Below are 18,289 nucleotides of genomic sequence, written 5' to 3'. Positions count from 1 at the left end.
GTGTCATGTTTGCTTTTTTATTTTTCCTTCTGGCATTTAGGAAGTTTTGAATTTTTACTGTAGTGTTTACCTTTATACTGGCATTCTTGGTATTTCATTTTTTCTTTTTAAAAATGTATGCTTTTTCTTTTGACTTATTACCTCTAAAATTATGCTCTGACTCCTGCTTACTATATTTGGGGTAATCAAAAGACTTGCTCCACTTTTACCTTTTTTCCTTCCTTTGTATTTATTTTTAGTTGTGTTGTTTCCACTTTAAGAATGTGATATTTGAAAAAAGGGAAGATGGCCGCGAAGGGAGTGCAGTAACTCCGAGTACTGCGTCACTGTGAGGGAAAATGATGAGTTAGAACGGCTAAAAGCTATCTGGTTAGGAATTTCCAGCAAAATTGGGGTGCTCCAAAACCTAGTGGAAGGATTTTCATCGCACGAGGATCAGCTTCAGGGGCTCAAAAGCGAGCGATTTGTCCGTACGGAGCGCTTATTGTTCGGCAGATCGCCCTGCGGCTGGAGTCTGCGGAGCGCACTGGGAAACGACGGGCTGGTGGCGCAGAGATACAGCGATGCTGATTCTGCGGGCTCCTGCCAGCTAGGCATTTGCTGAGCTCGGAGCTGAATTCTGGGTTGGAGACGGGGAAGGAAACGGTCCAGTTCGGTTCTCCACACCGGTCAGACCACGGAGGAAGCCAGCGGCCACCATCTTGGAGAGCTGACGTCACCATCCTTGTTTTTGACTGATTGCAGCTCTTTCAGCTATAGAACAGGTAATTTCAGGCTGACAATTGTCTGCGTCTCGCAGACAAATTGCTCAGACTTAGTGCTAAATAACACGCGGAAACTGCTTCTTGGAGCCTGCTCCTATCAGAACACGCACCGAGCCCGGAGCGGCGGAGCTCCGGCTACCGGAGCTGCTCTGGCCCAGGGCTATAGAACCCGCGGAAACTGCTTCTTGGAGCCCGCTCCTGTCGGAGCATGCACCAAGTCCGGAGAGGCCGAATTCTGGCTCCCGGAACTGCTCTGGCCCAGGGATAAAGAACCCGCGGAAACTGTCTCTCGGTCCGGGTCCTGCTGAATACTGTGAAGGCCAGAGGGGCGGAGCAGAGCCGCCGCCAGAGCCCGGAACAGGCCTAGCGACCTGCCGGCGTGGTGTCGCGTCGCCCCGGCTAGAGCAGGGGCCGAACAGAGCCGCCGCCAGAGCCCGGAACAGGCACAGCGACCCGCCGGCGTGGTGTCGCGTCCCTCTGGCTAGAGCAGGGGCCGAACAGAGCCGCCGCCAGAGCCCGGAACAGGCACAGCGACCCGCCGGCGTGGTGTCGCGTGGCTCCGGCTAGAGCAGGGGCCGAACAGAGCCGCCGCCAGAGCCCGGAACAGGCACAGCGACCCGCCGGCGTGGTGTCTCGTCGCTCCGGCTAGAGCAGGGGCCGAACAGAGCCGCCGCCAGAGCCCGGAACAGGCACAGCGACCCGCCGGCGTGGTGTCGCGTCACTCTGGCTAGAGCAGGGGCCAAACAGAGCCGCCGCCGGGGCCCGGAGCAGACCCAGCGACCCGCCGGCGTGGTGTCACGTCGCTCCGGCTGGAGCGGGGGCCGATCAGAGCGGCCGCCTGTGCCCGGAACAGGTCCAGCGACCCGCCGGCGTGGTGTCTCGTCGCTCCGGCTAGAGCGGGGGCCGAACAGAGCCGCCGCCAGAGCCCGGAACAGGCCCAGCGACCCGCCGGCGTGGTGTCGCGTCGCTCCGGCTAGAGCGGGGGCCGAACAGAGCCGCCGCCTGCGCCCGGAGCAGGTCCAGAGACCTGCCGGCGTGGTGTCGCATCGCTCCGGCTCGAGCAGGGGCCGAACAGAGCCGCTGCCAGAGCCTGGAATAGGCCCAGCGACCCGCCGGCGTGGTTGTCAAGAATCCCCAATTGGAGTAGGGGGAAAGCAGATCCTCCACCCGCGTCCGCAAGGTAGGCAGGCCTGTGACAGTCTGGCAGAACAGCCCCAGCGGCCTGCCGGCGTGGTAGACACGTCACACCACTTGGGGGAGGGGCAGAGCAGAGCCGCTCCCCGAGCCTGGATCAGGCCCAGCGGCCCGCCAGCGTGGCAGTCACATCACTCCATTTGGAGTAGGGGCAGAGCAGAGCCGCAGCCCGCGCCCAGAACAGGCACAGCGACCTGCCGGGGTGGTAGTCACGACAACCCAATTGGAGAAGGGGCAGAGCAGAGCCGCCGCCCACGCCTGTAAGGTAGTCAGATCCGCGACTAGCTGGTGGAACAGGCCCAGGGGTTCACGGACGTGGTGACGTGGTAGACACGTCACACCAATAGGAGGAAGGGCAGAGCAGAGCCGCTGCCCGCGCCTCCAAGGTAGGCAGACCTGCGACCGACCGGCAGAACAGTCCCAGCGGCCCACCAGCGTGGTAGACAAATCACCCCAATTGGAGGAGGAGCAGAGCTGCCGCCCGCCCCTGCAAGGGAGACTTTTCAACTATACAAGAGCAATATAAATATATAGGGGGAAAAATTTCAAAAACACAATAGTTTCACTAAGCAGAAAGAAACACGAGCAATATGAAAAGACAAGGAAAGAAAGGACCACAAGCAATGCAGGTCAACTCAACTTTAGAAGAGGTTATAGCTGCAGCAGATGGAATGTCAGATAAAGAGTTCAGGATATACATGCTGCAAATGATCTGGAGTCTCAAGGAAGACATTAGACAGCAAAATCAGACAATGAAAGATCATTTCGACCACTTCGACAATGTATTACATAAACAAATCCAAGAAGCAAAAGATCAACTATACAGGGAGATAGAGGTAATAAAAAACAAACAAACAGAAATCCTAGAAATGCAGGAAGCAATAAACCAACTTAAAAACTCAATTGAGAATACTACCAGCAGAGTAGAACACTTAGAAGATAGAACATCAGACAATGAAGACAAAGTATTTCAACTTGAAAAGAACATAGATAGCTCAGCAAAACTGTTAAGAAACCATGAGCAGAACATCCAAGAAATATGGGATAATATAAAGAGACCAAACTTAAGAGTCATTGGGATACAGGAAGGTATAGAGGTCCAAACCAAAGGAATGAACCACCTATTCAATGAAATAATACGAGAAAACTTCCCAGACTTGAAGAATGAGACAGAATCCCAAATCCTAGAAGCATACAGGACGCCGAATGTGCAAAATCATAAGAGATCCACACCTAGACACATTATAATGAAGATGCCCAACATACAGAATAAGGAGAGAATTTTAAAAGCTACAAGAGAAAGGAAGCAGATTACATTTAGGGGTAAACCAATCAGGATAACAGCTGATCTTTCAACACAGACTCTGAAAGCTAGAAGATCCTGGAATCACATATTTCAAAAACTGAAAGAAAATGGGTTCCAACCAAGAATCATGTATCCAGCGAAATTAAGCTTCAGGATGGAAGATGAAATTAAAACCTTCCACGATAAACAAAAGTTAAAAGAATTTGCAGCTAGAAAACCATGTCTTCAAAACATCCTTGGCAAAACATTACAGGAAGAGGAAATGGAAAATAACAATGAATACCAACAGTGGGAGGTAGGACAGTAAAGGGGGGGAAAATAATCAAAAAAGGAAAACAAACCATGTTTAGTAACATAAATAAACAATTATGGCTGGAAGAACAACCCATATCTCAATAATAACCCTAAATGTTAATGGCTTAAACTCACCAATCAAGAGACACAGACTAGTAGAATGGATCACAAAACAAGACCCAACAATATGCTGCCTACAGGAGACGCATTTGATAGGAAAAGACATACATAGACTGAAGGTGAAAGGTTGGGAAAAATCATATCACTCATATGGACTTAGGAAACAAGCAGGAGTGTCCATACTCATATCAAATAAAATAGATTTCAAGCCAAAGTTAATCAAAAGGGATAAAGAGGGACACTACATACTGCTCAAGGGAACCATACACCAACAAGACATAACTATCATAAATATATATGCCCCAAACAATGGTGCAGCTATGTTCATCAAACAAACTCTTCTTAAGTTTAAGAGTCTAATAGACCAACATACAATAATCATGGGAGACTTCAACACACCTCTCTCACCACTAGACAGATCTTCCAAACAAAAGTTGAATAAGGAAACTATAGAACTCAATAACACAATTAATAACCTAGACTTAATTGATATATATAGAATATACCACCCAACATCAAGCAGTTACACTTTTTTCTCAGCAGCACATGGATCCTTCTCAAAAATAGATCATATATTATGTCACAGGGCAACTCTTAGACAATATAAAGGAGTGGAGATAATACCATGCATCTTATCTGATCATAATGGAATGAAACTGAAAATCAACGATAAAAGAAGGAAGGAAAAAACATGCATCACTTGGAGAATGAACAATTGGTTACTAAATGATCAATGGGTTATAGAAGACAGCAAGGAGGAAATTAAAAAATTCTTAGAGATAAATGAAAGCACAGACACAACATATCGGAATCTATGGGACACATTAAAAGCAGTTCTAAGAGGAAAATTCATTGCTTGGAGTTCATTCCTTAAAAAAAGAAAAAACCAACAAATAAATGATCTCATACTCCATCTCAAAATCCTAGAAAAAGAAGAGCAAAACAACAGCAAAAGAAGTAGAAGGCAAGAAATTATTAAAATCAGAGCTGAAATTAATGAAATCGAAACAAAAGAAACAATTCAAAAGATTGACAAAACTAAAAGTTGGTTCTTTGAAAAAATAAATAAAATCGACAGACCCTTAGCCATGCTAACGAAGAGAAGAAGAGAGAGAAATCAAATTACTAGCATACGGGATGAAAAAGGCAATATCACAACAGACACTTCAGAAATACAGAAGATAATCAGAAACTATTTTGAATCCTTATACTCCAATAAAATAGAAGATAGTGAAGGCATCGATAAATTTCTTAAGTCATATGATCTGCCCAGATTAAGGCAGGAGGATATAGACAACCTAAACAGACCAATATCAATTGAGGAAATAGAAGAAACCATCAAAAGACTACCAACTAAGAAAAGCCCAGGACCGGATGGGTATACAGCAGAGTTTTACAAAACCTTTAAAGAGGAACTAACACCAATACTTTTCAAGCTATTTCAGGAAATAGAAAAAGAGGGAGAACTTCCAAATTCTTTCTACGAGGCCAACATCACCCTGATTCCTAAACCAGACAAAGACACTTCAAAGAAAGAAAACTACAGACCAATATCTCTAATGAACCTAGATGCAAAAATCCTCAATAAAATTTTGGCAAATCGGATTCAAAAACATATCAAAAAAATTGTGCACCATGATCAAGTAGGATTCATCCCTGGGATGCAAGGCTGGTTCAATATACGGAAATCAATTAATGTTATTCACCACATCAATAGACTTAAAAATAAGAACCATATGATCATCTCGATAGATGCAGAAAAAGCATTCGACAAAGTACAGCATCCCTTTATGTTCAAAACGCTAGAAAAACTAGGGATAACAGGAACTTACCTCAACATTGTAAAAGCAATCTATGCTAAACCTCAGGCTAGCATCATTCTGAATGGAGAAAAATTGAAGGCATTCCCTCTAAAATCTGGAACAAGACAGGGATGCCCTCTCTCACCACTTCTGTTCAACATAGTTATCGAATCACTGGCCAGAGCAATTAGACAGACGAAAGAAATTAAAGGCATAAAAATAGGAAAAGAAGAACTTAAATTATCACTATTTGCAGATGACATGATTCTATACCTAGCAGACCCAAAAGGGTCTACAAAGAAACTATTAGAGCTAATAAATGAATTCAGTAAAGTGGCAGGATATAAAATCAACACACATAAATCAAAGGCATTCCTGTATATCAGCGACAAATCCTCTGAAATGGAAATGAGGACAACCACTCCATTCACAATATCCCCCCAAAAAATAAAATACTTAGGAATCAACCTAACAAAAGAGGTGAAAGACTTATACAATGAAAACTACAGAACCCTAAAGAGAGAAATAGAAGAGGATCTTAGAAGATGGAAAAATATACCCTGTTCATGGATAGGCAGAACTAACATCATCAAAATGACAATATTACCAAAAGTTCTCTATAGGTTTAATGCAATACCAATCAAAATCCCAATGGCATTTCTTATAGAAATAGAGAAAGTAATCATGAAATTCATATGGAAAAATAAAAGACCCAGAATAGCAAAAACAATGCTAAGCAGGAAGGGTGAATCAGGCGGTATAGCGATACCAGACTTCAAACTATACTACAGAGCAATAGTAACAAAAACAGCATGGTACTGGTACCAAAACAGGCGGGTGGACCAATGGTACAGAATAGAGGACACAGAAACCAACCCACAAAACTACAACTATCTTATATTTGATAAAGGGGCTAAAAGCATGCAATGGAGGAAGGATAGCATCTTCAACAAATGGTGCTGGGAAAACTGGAAATCCATATGCAACAAAATGAAACTGAATCCCTTTCTCTCGCCATGCACTAAAGTTAACTCAAAATGGATCAAGGAGCTTGATATCAAATCAGAGACACGGCGTCTGATAGAAGAAAAAGTCGGCTATGATCTACATACTGTGGGGTCGGGCTCCAAATTCCTCAATAGGACACCCATAGCACAACAGTTAATAACTAGAATCAACAAATGGGACTTACTCAAACTAAAAAGTTTTTTCTCAGCAAAAGAAACAACAAGAGAGGTAAATAGGGAGCCTACATCCTGGGAACAAATCTTTACTCCTCACACTTCAGATAGAGCCCTAATATCCAGAGTATACAAAGAACTCAAAAAATTAGACAACAAGATAACAAATAACCCAATCAACAAATGGGCCAAAGACATGAACAGACACTTCTCAGAGGAGGACATACAATCAATCAACAAGTACATGAAAAAATGCTCACCATCCCTAGCAGTCAGAGAAATGCAAATCAAAACCACCCTAAGATACCATCTCACTCCAGTAAGATTGGCAGCCATTAGGAAGTCAAACAACAACAAGTGCTGGCGAGGATGTGGGGAAAAGGGTACACTTGTTCATTGTTGGTGGGACTGCAAATTGGTGCAGCCAATCTGGAAAGCAGTATGGAGATTTCTTGGAAAGTTGGGAATGGAACCACCATTTGACCCAACTATTCCCCTTCTCGGTCTATTCCCTAAAGACCTAAATAGAGCATGCTACAGGGACACTGCTACATCGATGTTCATAGCAGCACAGTTCACAATAGCAAGACTGTGGAACCAACCTAGATGCCCTTCAATAGACGAATGGATAAAAAAAATGTGGCATTTATACACAATGGAATATTACTCTGCATTAAGAAATGACAAAATCATAGAATTTGGAGGGAAATGGATGGCATTAGAGCAGATTATGCTGAGTGAAGCCAGCCAATCCCTAAAAAACAAATGCCAAATGTCTTCTTTGATATAAGGAGAGTAACTAAGAACAGAGTAGGGACGAAGAGCATGAGAAGAAGATTAACATTAAACAGGGACGAGAGGTGGGAGGGAAAGGGAGGGAGAAGGGAAATTGCATGGAAATGGAAGGAGACCCTCAGGGTTATACAAAATTACATACAAGAGGTAACGAGGGGAAAGGGAAAAATAATACAAGGGGGAGATATGAACTGCAGTAGAGTGGGTAGAGAGAGAAGAGGGGAGGGGAGGGGAGGGGAGGGGGGTAGTAACGGATAGGAAAGGCAGCAGAATACAACAGACCCTAGTATGGCAATATATAAATCAATGGAAGTGTAACTGATGTGATTCTGCAATTTGTAAACGGAGTAAAAATGGGAGTTCATAACCCACTTGAATCAAAGTGTGAAATATGATATATCAAGAACTATGTAATGTTTTGAACAACCAACAATAAAAAAAAAATATTTAAAAAAAAAAAAAAAAAAAAAAAAGAATGTGATATTTTGTACTATACTTACAGTCTAATCTCCTCACCTCTCCTGTTGTTTTCATTCTCTTTTTAAAATTTAAAAACATTTTTTTTTAGTCGTAGACACACACAATACCTTTATCTTATTTATTTTTATGTGGTGCTGAGGATCAAACCCAGTGCCTCACACACACCAGGCAAGCACTCTACCACTGAATTGCACAGCCCCTCTTTAAAAAAAATTTATGGTGTTTACTGATATCTGCAAATGCTTGATTAATTATATTTAATATACATTGGTAATGTCAGTTTTTTCTCTTCTTCCAGGTTGTTTTTGTTTTGATTTCAACCCTCAATTTTTAGGTTTCCTTCATAAGTAACTCTCTGGATCCTAGATTATTTTGTGGATGGCTCATGTTTATTGATTTACTTGATTTTTCTGTTAGAATACTAACAGGTATTCTTAGGAAGTTATGATCTATTTAGTTTCTTAGATCAGGAGCACCCTCTTCTGTTGTTATAGTGAAATGCAATTCTTTCCTTTTTGTAAATAATGCCTTTTGAGGAAGGGGTCTGGTTTTGATTTTTGTTATTGTTTTTTATTCTTTCATACTAGCTTATCAATTGAGAGTTTATCTTGGACATTTTCTTATTTTCTCATCTACTAACCCCTTAAGAGACACCTCTCCCATCCAAAGCATTTTCCTCTCTCTCAGAAACTGTCTTCCCATGATTATTACCTCTGGTCTCCTACATTTTTTAGGCCCTTTCTTTTGGGCCCTCATAGAAAGTACTGTGATCTATAGGTCATCTCCTTGTTCTTAGTACTTCTCCGCTCCAGTGGGGTCTTTCCTTCCTGATATTTCCTATGTTATCTATGTGTAGTACTCCCTATAGAAAATCTACATCTGACTCTGCTCATCTGTGAGCTCCTGCTCACACTCTAGTTTAGGGTCCTATTTTCCAAGTACGTGTAAATTGAAGGATTCTGTATTCCATGCTGTAGGCATAAGTTGTGGGTGGTTTCATTTGCTTTCCTTAGGGTAGTTGGAAATATGTATAGAGAAATTCTAATTTAGGTAGTTTCCTATATCCTATGGGAACTATATTCTATAACTTAATAAAATAAAATAATCTAGAAAAAGTATAAAACAAAAAGGAGTTAGATCTTGAAGTTAAAAATAGAAACAAATTTTTAAAATTTTTAATTTTAAAAAATTAAAAATCTAGCAAAATTGAAAAAAATCAAGATCTATAAAATAGTAGTGGGAGAAACGTCAATATGGAATAGCTTGAGGCAGCTTATTAAAAAGAGTAGAATCACAAAAATTAGGAAAGATGAAATCAATATAAGTACAAACACAAAGGAGATAAGTATATGAGAATAAAATGTAAAATTCTATGCTAACATTTAAAAATGTGAAGAATCACTAATTTTTCTAAGCAAATACCAAAATTGACTCAAGATGAAAAAAAATCAATAGCCACCTCACAAAACTTAAGTTATGTCAAGTAACTGAGGCCAGAAATCTTGGAAAGAAGTCATGTTTGGAAAGAAAAATAATGGATTCTTTTTAAAAATATATATTTTTTGTTTGAATGTCTGTACATAATGTTTGTATAATAATGGAATGGAGAGATTGGAGCCTGAGTGAAAATCTGGGAGTTTATCACTGTATAAAAAAAAAAAGGTATTGATAGGCAGCAGAATACAACAGACACTAGTATGGCAGTATGTAAAAACGTGGATGTGTAACCGATGTGATTCTGCAATCTGTATACGGGGTAAAAATGGGAGTTCATAACCCACTTGAATCAAATGTATGAAATATGATATGTCAAGAGCTTTGTAATGTTTTGAACAACTAATAATAAAAAAAGTATTGCTGGTATGCATTACATAGTACTTATAGACAAATGGAAAAAGAATGTATACCCTACAAGATTTTATTGACTTTCATGTTTGCTTACAGACAGGTGAAAAGGATCGCATCACCCTACCAGACCTTACTGATTTTCCTTCATTTCCTTGTCAACCTGTTTTTTCTTCAGGAATATCTGATATACCTCTATTAAAGATCGAGAGTAAGTACTGTGACATCACAAGTATAGATGATTCTGTGAAGTAAAGTTAAATATGTTAGTAAAGAGTTGTTTCATGGGTACAGAGTTTCAGTTTGTGAAGGTTAAGAGTTCTGGAGATGGACAATGGTGATGGTTGCACAACAGTGGGGATACATGTACTTAATGTCACTGATATGAACACCTAAAATGGGTTCAAATAGTAAATTTTATTAAGTATTTTTACTACAATAAATGTGAAATTATATAAATTTTGTATTTTAGTCACTAATTAACTCTAAAATATATTTTTCCACATAAAATAACTTTGGGCCCAAGATAAATTTACCAAAAGAATTAGACCAAAAAATGTAACTATTTGAGCTTTACCTAATTTCTACAAATACATGCATATAAATGCAAAAGAGAGCCACTGTTTTATAAATCCACTCTTAGAAATCAAAAAGATTTTTTACACTCTCCAGAATGGTAAATGGCAGCAAGAAAAACAAAAGAGTTTTGGGTAAAATTTATTCTTGCTGTTTTAGACTCCATATTTTATGACATGAACCATCTTAGCTTTTTGGCATTGATGACTATGAATTACATTTCTTTAGGAGAGAAGATTATTGAGCAAATGAAACAAGTAAAGGAAGAAAGAAGATATCTGGAAAGAATTAGAGATGAACTAATAAAAAAAGTTGAAAAGCTGTTTGATCAAAGCAAAGGGAAACGATATCATGGTAAAGTTTATTATTTAGATTTTGTCACTATAAAGAAAACAAGCCTTAAAGAATTAATACTTTCAGGATAAATAGTAGAGTTAATATTTACTGTTTTAGGGAAGGGAAGTCCTGGGGACTGAATTAGAGCAACTTCTATTACATGCTTGTATAATTATGTCAAAATCAACTGTAATATATAATAATATTAAAATGAACTAATAAATTTTAAAAAAAAATTTACTGTTTTGCTGATATAGTTTAAAGTGGTACAACTGAGATGCTTTCAATATAGAAAACAAAACCATTTAACTCATACAAAATGATTTATAGAGCTTTGTAAATTTTTTATAACTGAAGTTCATTTATTTATTCATTCTTCCATTCATTTTTTAAATAAGTATTTATTAAGTGCCCACTGAGACTAGCCACTATTCTAGGGACTGAGGAGACACTAATAGGCACATACTGTCTTGTCCCTACCATTTTGGGTCTCATGATCCAGTGGGGAATGATAAGTTAAACATTGATTATACATTCCTGATAAATGAATTACAAAGTTCTGTAGATAGAAATACAAAGAAAGAACACCTAAATCAGATGGAAGAAATCAATGGAGGCTCCCAAGAACTTCTAGGGATATTAGGATCTGAAGTGTTTCTTAGCTCCAGGCCTTCAGGCATACTTTTTCCTCTGCCATTCACTTCTTTTTTTTTTCCCCCTACCTTTTCCTCCTACTGTCTTCTTCCCAGTTCTTCTGGGTATTTCTTATTAATTATTCAATATCAACTTAGATGTCTCTTACTCTCTGAGCCATATTGAGTCCTTTGAACTTATCTAGGTGCTTAATTTGGGGGTATGTGAGCCACTCTGCCTTGCTAGAGTAAATGAATGAGAGCAGTTGGGGAATATAAGTAGATTTCTTGCAGAGAATTAGAAACAGTGTCCTTGGGACCAGTAGAAATGGAAAAAAATGTGCCCAAGTGAAGAATGTTTAGAATAATGGTTTGAGAGATGTGAAATCATTTGAGAGGCCTGCATTCTTAGTTGTTTTTGAGAATTATTGAATAAAAGTCATATATGAAACAACTGGTTTTAAGATTCTCAATTTACAGCAAAATTGTTGTTTTAATACCAGAACTAGCTAAAGATTATTGACAATATCAGGAGATATTTCCGAACTGCCTCATAATGTTAAGTTGTTATCCTGGAAGTGATGGCAGTGACTCAGTCTTGTACTGTTGTTAAGAGTGATTTTATCAGACAGGTTTGAACAACGGACTAGAAATCACAGGACCTGAATTCTAATATAAGATCAATCTTTCACTTAGGCAAATTATTTCTCCTCTTTGTGCCTCTCATTCTTTCTATAAAATGGGAAGATCAGTTAGTTTCTTCTTCAAGAGTAATGTTTCAAGATAAAAGGGTGTATAAACCATCAAATATTCAGCGAACTTACTGTGTGCCTGACATTGGCTTAAACATTGAAGATATAACAGTGAACAAAACAGACATGGCCCTGCTCTTAAGGAACTTGATTCCAAATGGTAGGAAAAAGACAATAAGCAAATAATTAAGATAATATCAGTTACTGGTCAGACTTGAAAAGTCAATTAAAAAGAGCATAGTAAAGAGTGATGTGGCATGGGAAAGATGTTTTAGTTACATTTTCAGGGAGGGCATCTCTGAGGAGATATCATTAGTATTTGAGTAATAAATAGGAAGGCATATAAAGAAATAGGAGGAAAACAAGATGAATTGAATGAACACTGAATATCAAGGTCCAGAGATAAGAATAACCTCATGCTATCAAGGTTCTGAAATAAGGCCAGCATGATAAATAAGGAAGAATGTAGAGAGAAAGAAAAATCAGAAAGTTCAGCAATGAGAAGACAGGCCAATTCAGAGTTTGGAATTTATTCCAAGTAAGGTGGGAAACCATTGGTGAATTTTAAGCTAGGGATTTACATGATTTAAAAATATATATTTTAGGGGCTGAAGATCTAGCTCAATGGTAGAAAGCAAGACCATGGGTTCAAGACTTATTACTGCAAAAAATAAATAAAATGACTGCTATGTAACAAAGCCTTTAGAGGGGCAAGAATGAAAGAGAAAGCAAAGAAATACCCATTAGGAAGACAATGCAGCTTTCTTGACAAAAGATAGAGTTTTGAGTAGAGATGTAGCATTGAAGAATGTGGAATATCCCAGATGTTGGAAATATTTTGGCAGTAGTGCCAGTAGAACTTGCTGACAAATTGGATAACAGGGCATGGAGAAAAATAGCTAAAATCTAGAGGCAAAGTTTCAAACATCTATATAACTATCATCAAATTACCTTATAATGTAGAACTTTTTAATTTGGAATTTTAATTTTGAAGCTCATATAAAAGAAACAAGCATATGAATATTCTGGTACACTAGTATACTGGTTGTGATCTTCTTAAGTTTGTAGTTAGTCTCACATTGGTGTCAAGGTGATTTTCTAAGCTGGTAGTGTTCAGTTTCTGATTTTCTCTCTGTCCTATAGAATTTTAGACAAATATTTGAAATAAGTTTAATAAATAAAAAATCCAAATCAGCTATTTACACAAAACATAAGTCATTGTGGGGGCTGAAAATTTTTTTTTTAATTTTTTAAATATGTCCTTTACTTTATTGTTTTAATTATATAAATAACATTTCAAATAAGATTATGGAAACAAATAATTAAAATAAATTTATATATTTTGGTATAGAAATGAATATAGTATTTTTAAGAAACAATGTTTCTTAAAAATACTATATATATGTTTGTAGTTTCTAGATCTGTCATTATTTTATTGTACTTACAGGTACTTTCTTCTATTATCCAACAAACATTTCTCCCTTAGCTCTAACGTACTAAGCATATAAGAGATGGAGAAGAAGAGGAGGAAAATAATTTAAATTGACATTAAGGCTAGGGTTCTTTCTACATTGAAAAGTTTAACCCTTTAACCATACTCAGTCTTTGTGTGTTTTTTGTTTGTTTTTTGTAGCTTTTGATGGTTGGAAGAAAAAATACTTGGAAACAAAAAAAGTCACAGCATCACTGGAAGAGGTTTTAACAAAACTTCGAGATGATTTGGAACTCTATTATAAAAAACTGCTCATGCAACTTGAAGCCAGGGAGATCAAGATGAGACCAAAGAATTTGGCAAATATCACAGACTCTAAGGTACTAAATGTGTCCCACTTCCACAATTACATTTATGATTGCTCATATTGTGTATTTAGGATGCTTTGGGCTACAGGTAACAAAACTTTGACTTAAATTTTCTCGGTAACAAAATTCATGGGCTGGGGGATGTGGCTCAAGTGGTAGCGCACTCGCCTGGCATGTGTGCGCCGGGTTCGATCCTAAGCACCACATACAAACAAAGATATTGTGTCTGCCGAAAACTAAAAAAAAAAATAAATAAATATTAAAAAATTAAAAAAAAATTCATGACCTCATGTAATAGGAGGAAGGCTGCTATGGAGATATAGTCAGCATATTAAAAATGTTTTTAAAGGGTCTACATGCTTCTGATATTTCCTCCCTATTAATTACTTTTAGTGTTGGCTTCATCATTAGACTGCTTTTTCTAATAGTAGTAATAGTGTTGCCAATGACAAGTAGGGCTATCTATCTTCAGAACAGGAGAGAAACCTATCCCTGAACCACAGAATATATAAACCTTGAAACAAACAAGCCTAACTGTGGTTCAATAATAATTGTCAAGGAGTACTATGCATTGCCTTAGACTAATAGGGCCATGTTTCTTGATTCCATGGCAAAGAGATAATTACCTGATAAAGTAGGGTAAAGAAAAAAACAGTATTTACTATACTGCTTTTTCTTGGACTTTAAAAATACTTTAATGAAATTTTTACCAATTCATTTTTCTTGAAATAGTCTTGAATCTTACTTAGATCAGACATGAAATTTATTATTGAGTAATTCTACCATATAATTAACTAACAGAAAAAAATTCCAGGTCATTTAACAATTTTATTTTTGTTAGATTGATCATATTTACCCAAAGGATTTTAAAATATGTTAATTATGATTAAGAGTAAGAATTTAACTTCAGGGATGATAAAATATTAAAAGTTTACTATTTTTGATAAATTTAATATAACATCCAAAATAGGCTTAAATAATTATTTGGCCATATTAGTAGACTTTTTTTTAAGCACAGCTGATACTTTATCTTACAATTTTATCAAGTTCAACATGTTTAAATTCTTAAATAATTTCATTAGTGAAGATCACTATACCTCACAAACTTTTTGGACAAAGTGACCAAAAAGTCTGATTTTAACTAGTTTTTTGTATTAAAATGTTTTTATATAAAACATGTGTCCCATTTATTAAATATTTTTAAATAATTCCAATCTGATTCAGCTAACAAAGGCATTATTTTCAATTTCTAAATTCATGCTAGTATCTTCAACCTAGCTTATTCATTTCTTAGTAATAGTTATCAGTTTCTATGGTGCTAATTTAATGGTAATTTTTGTAAATATCTGTTTTTTAAATAGCAAATGATACAACAATGATAGAAGAGAACGTAGTTCCTAAAGTGCAAGAAATAAATAGAAAGTAACGAGTAATTTATTCTAAAACAATAAGTTTATTTTATAGAAATACTTTATTCTGATGATTTTTTTCTTTTGTTACTTATCAGTTCACAGTATAAAATGCCTTGCATTAAAATATACAGATGCTATGCTAAATAAATGTGTCTTTCTATATCTCACACAGAATAACCTTATAATCCAGATCACTGAAGTACAGCATGCAATTGACCAACTTAAAAGAAAATTGGATACTGATAAAATGAAACTCATCATAGAAGTTAAGGTAATTTATATATCTCTTAATCATATTATAACATTCATCTTGAAATAACACTAAAATATTTTGGTGTTTTAACTTTGTGTTGATAGTAAAAGAATAGTCAGAATTTACTTTTTAAAAGTTTTATTATTTAACAATAAATAGCATGAATGAAAATCTATGTTTTTTTAAAAGATATAGATTATAGCAAGGCCAAAGGAAAATATAATAAAATTTTACTATAGTCAGTTTAGTCTCAAAAAAATATATTAAAGATAGTTTTCCTATATTAGAGTCATTCATAAATAAGTCTTGACAAACTTCTGACCTCTCCTCTGAAATCCCATTCAATTCTTCCCCTCTACTTGGGGATTATCTCATTCTCTCCAGTTATTTTCATATATATTTTTTATTTGTTTTTACTATGAATCTTAGTAAAACTAGATGATAAGTTCTTTCAGGACTGTGCCTTCATTCATTTTGTTTCTTCCATAGGACATTGTATATAGTAGATATTTAATAAAGGGTTGTGATAAAAACTGTGATTATCACATCATAGGAATAATTTCAGAATATAGATGTCTTTAAAAACTCTTTTGTTGAACACAAAACAGAGAATTATACACTTTCAAACAAGTTATAATCCACAGAACAGGAAAATAAGAATGATAATTATAGGAATGCCTTCCATTCACTCTTTATCAGAAAGCTTTATAACACAGAATAATGACCCCTTCTAGATTTATGACTGTCCAACAGAACTTTCTGTGGTGATAGAGATGTTATGTATCTCACCATCCAATATGGTAGCCACTAGCCACTTAGGATATTAAGCCTTGAAATGCTTGTATGACAGAGGAACTGAATTTTAAATTTTATTAAACTTTAGTTGATTTAAATAGCTACATATGACACCTATCTACTACACTGGATAGTGTACTTCTAGATTCTTTTTACTTAGAGGCACTCTTGAGTTTAAGTCCTGGTTCAGCACTAAGAAGCTTAAAAGTTAAAAAAGAGAAGAAAAAAAAGATCAAAGGACAATTTTTAATAAACTCTGAAGTAAACATTCATATACAACCTAGACTCAAAAACAGTGAAGGAAAACCGTGTGTTTACTCAGTATATGAGAGAGAAAGCCAAGATGGAAATTTGTACACTGAAAGATAGTTGGGTGAGTAGAAAGGATAATTAAAATGCCCCCAGAGCCTTCAGTTATGACTCCCCAATGTTCTTTTCTTCTGGAAAGCATGCTTAGATCCTACCTTCTTTGAACATGTTAACCCTATAAACATCACATATGCTTTGTATGTAAATAATATAAAATTAATAAAGACAAATGAAGAAGAAAAATAAACAAAAACTCCAAAATACAAAAACCCCTTAATTCCTAGAGAACAAAGTTTTCAGTTTACAGACTATAAAATATTTCCTATATTTAACCATAGTGCCTGATTGGCACATTAACAGATACTATAATATTTACTGATTTCTGAATGAACTACCCAAAACATTCCTACCTATAACATTCAGAACTAAGGGGCAGAAATCTAGCCTAAGTCTGTTGCAACCATATTTATTCAAGATAGTATAGCATAAGTAGTGTTTCTTGAAGTTTAATGTGCTATCACCTGGAAAGGTCGTTTTAAAATGAAGCATCTGGCTCTCTAGGACTGGGAGAAGCCTGAGATTCTTCATCCCTAACAAGCTTGCAGATAATGCTAATGGTGTTTGTCCACCAACAGTACCTGGAATAGCAAGGCCTCTGGTCCCAGGTGGCTGTGCCACTTTTTAACTTTATACCTTGAGCAAGATACTTAGTTTCCTTGAGTCTCAAGTTTCTTGAGTTTCATTCATTTTATAATAAATAATAGTATGTGCCTCAAGAAAAATTTGAAAAAATCAAAGGATTAATACATTTAGAAGAGTGCTTAGCACAGAGTAAAAACTTTTATTAAATTTCTTAAATATCTGTTTAGTTCCTAAGGACTAGGAATTAAGGGTTTTTTGTATTTCTGAGTTTTTGTTTTTCTACTATTTTCTTTACCCATTAATAGCAACAGATTTTTGAAGCTTAAGAAAAAAATAAAATTCCTTCTCACCTTATTTAGGACAGTTCAGTTGTATTATCTGTATATACTAATAAATGAAATTATCTCATAGCACACCTAGTTATATAAGCATAGTTATTAAACAGGATTTATGACCTATGAATTTGCTGCAGTAATCCAGAGGGAATAAAGGCATGGAAGGCAAATGAGAAAAGGCAGTTAAAACAGTTACAAAATTGACAATTCTGATCTACTCCTAGAAGGGTACAATGAAGTTGAGTTTTGAGAGGTAATTATTTTTATAGATGAGAAAACAAGCAGCTTCAGACTTAAGAACACTGAAAGCTGAAATGGCACAGAAGAAAACCAATACATCTTTACAATCTCAATCAGGTATGTTAATTTAACTTATTTGTTGAAAACTTTCAATATTTATTTGAACAGATTAAACCTTGTTCTCCTTGTAGTACATTATATAAATATTAATGTATCAGTTTAAAAATAAATTTTTAAACAATCCTAAGATTTATCTCTCTTTACTTTTCATGTGGGTATTACAAAGTGTTTCAGGAAATACTAGATGTAGCATAAAGCTAAACAGTTGATGTTTACTTTTGAAGATTTCAAGTCTATTATTTTGCAGTACTATATTTTATAAATTTAAAATTACTTTTTGTTGTTAATGATAAAATTTAAGAGCTA

General features: G+C 36.6%; 1 protein-coding gene across 1 annotated transcript in view; it reads left to right on the top strand.

Moving 5' to 3' along the window:
• The window catches only part of Spata1 (spermatogenesis associated 1), a 52,512-nt gene that overhangs the window by 27,025 nt on the left and 7,198 nt on the right, over positions 1-18,289 (top strand). Inside the window, 6 exon segments of the mRNA XM_076863645.1 lie at positions 9,881-9,992; positions 10,586-10,711; positions 13,711-13,889; positions 15,462-15,560; positions 17,893-17,954; positions 17,956-17,980. Coding sequence (XP_076719760.1) covers positions 9,881-9,992; positions 10,586-10,711; positions 13,711-13,889; positions 15,462-15,560; positions 17,893-17,954; positions 17,956-17,980 — 603 coding nt within the window.

Source organism: Callospermophilus lateralis, chromosome 7, assembly GCF_048772815.1.
Source record: "Callospermophilus lateralis isolate mCalLat2 chromosome 7, mCalLat2.hap1, whole genome shotgun sequence".
Taxonomy (NCBI): Eukaryota; Metazoa; Chordata; class Mammalia; order Rodentia; family Sciuridae; genus Callospermophilus; species Callospermophilus lateralis.
Note: the sequence above shows the minus strand (reverse complement) of the source record. Positions and strands in the feature narration are given on the sequence as shown.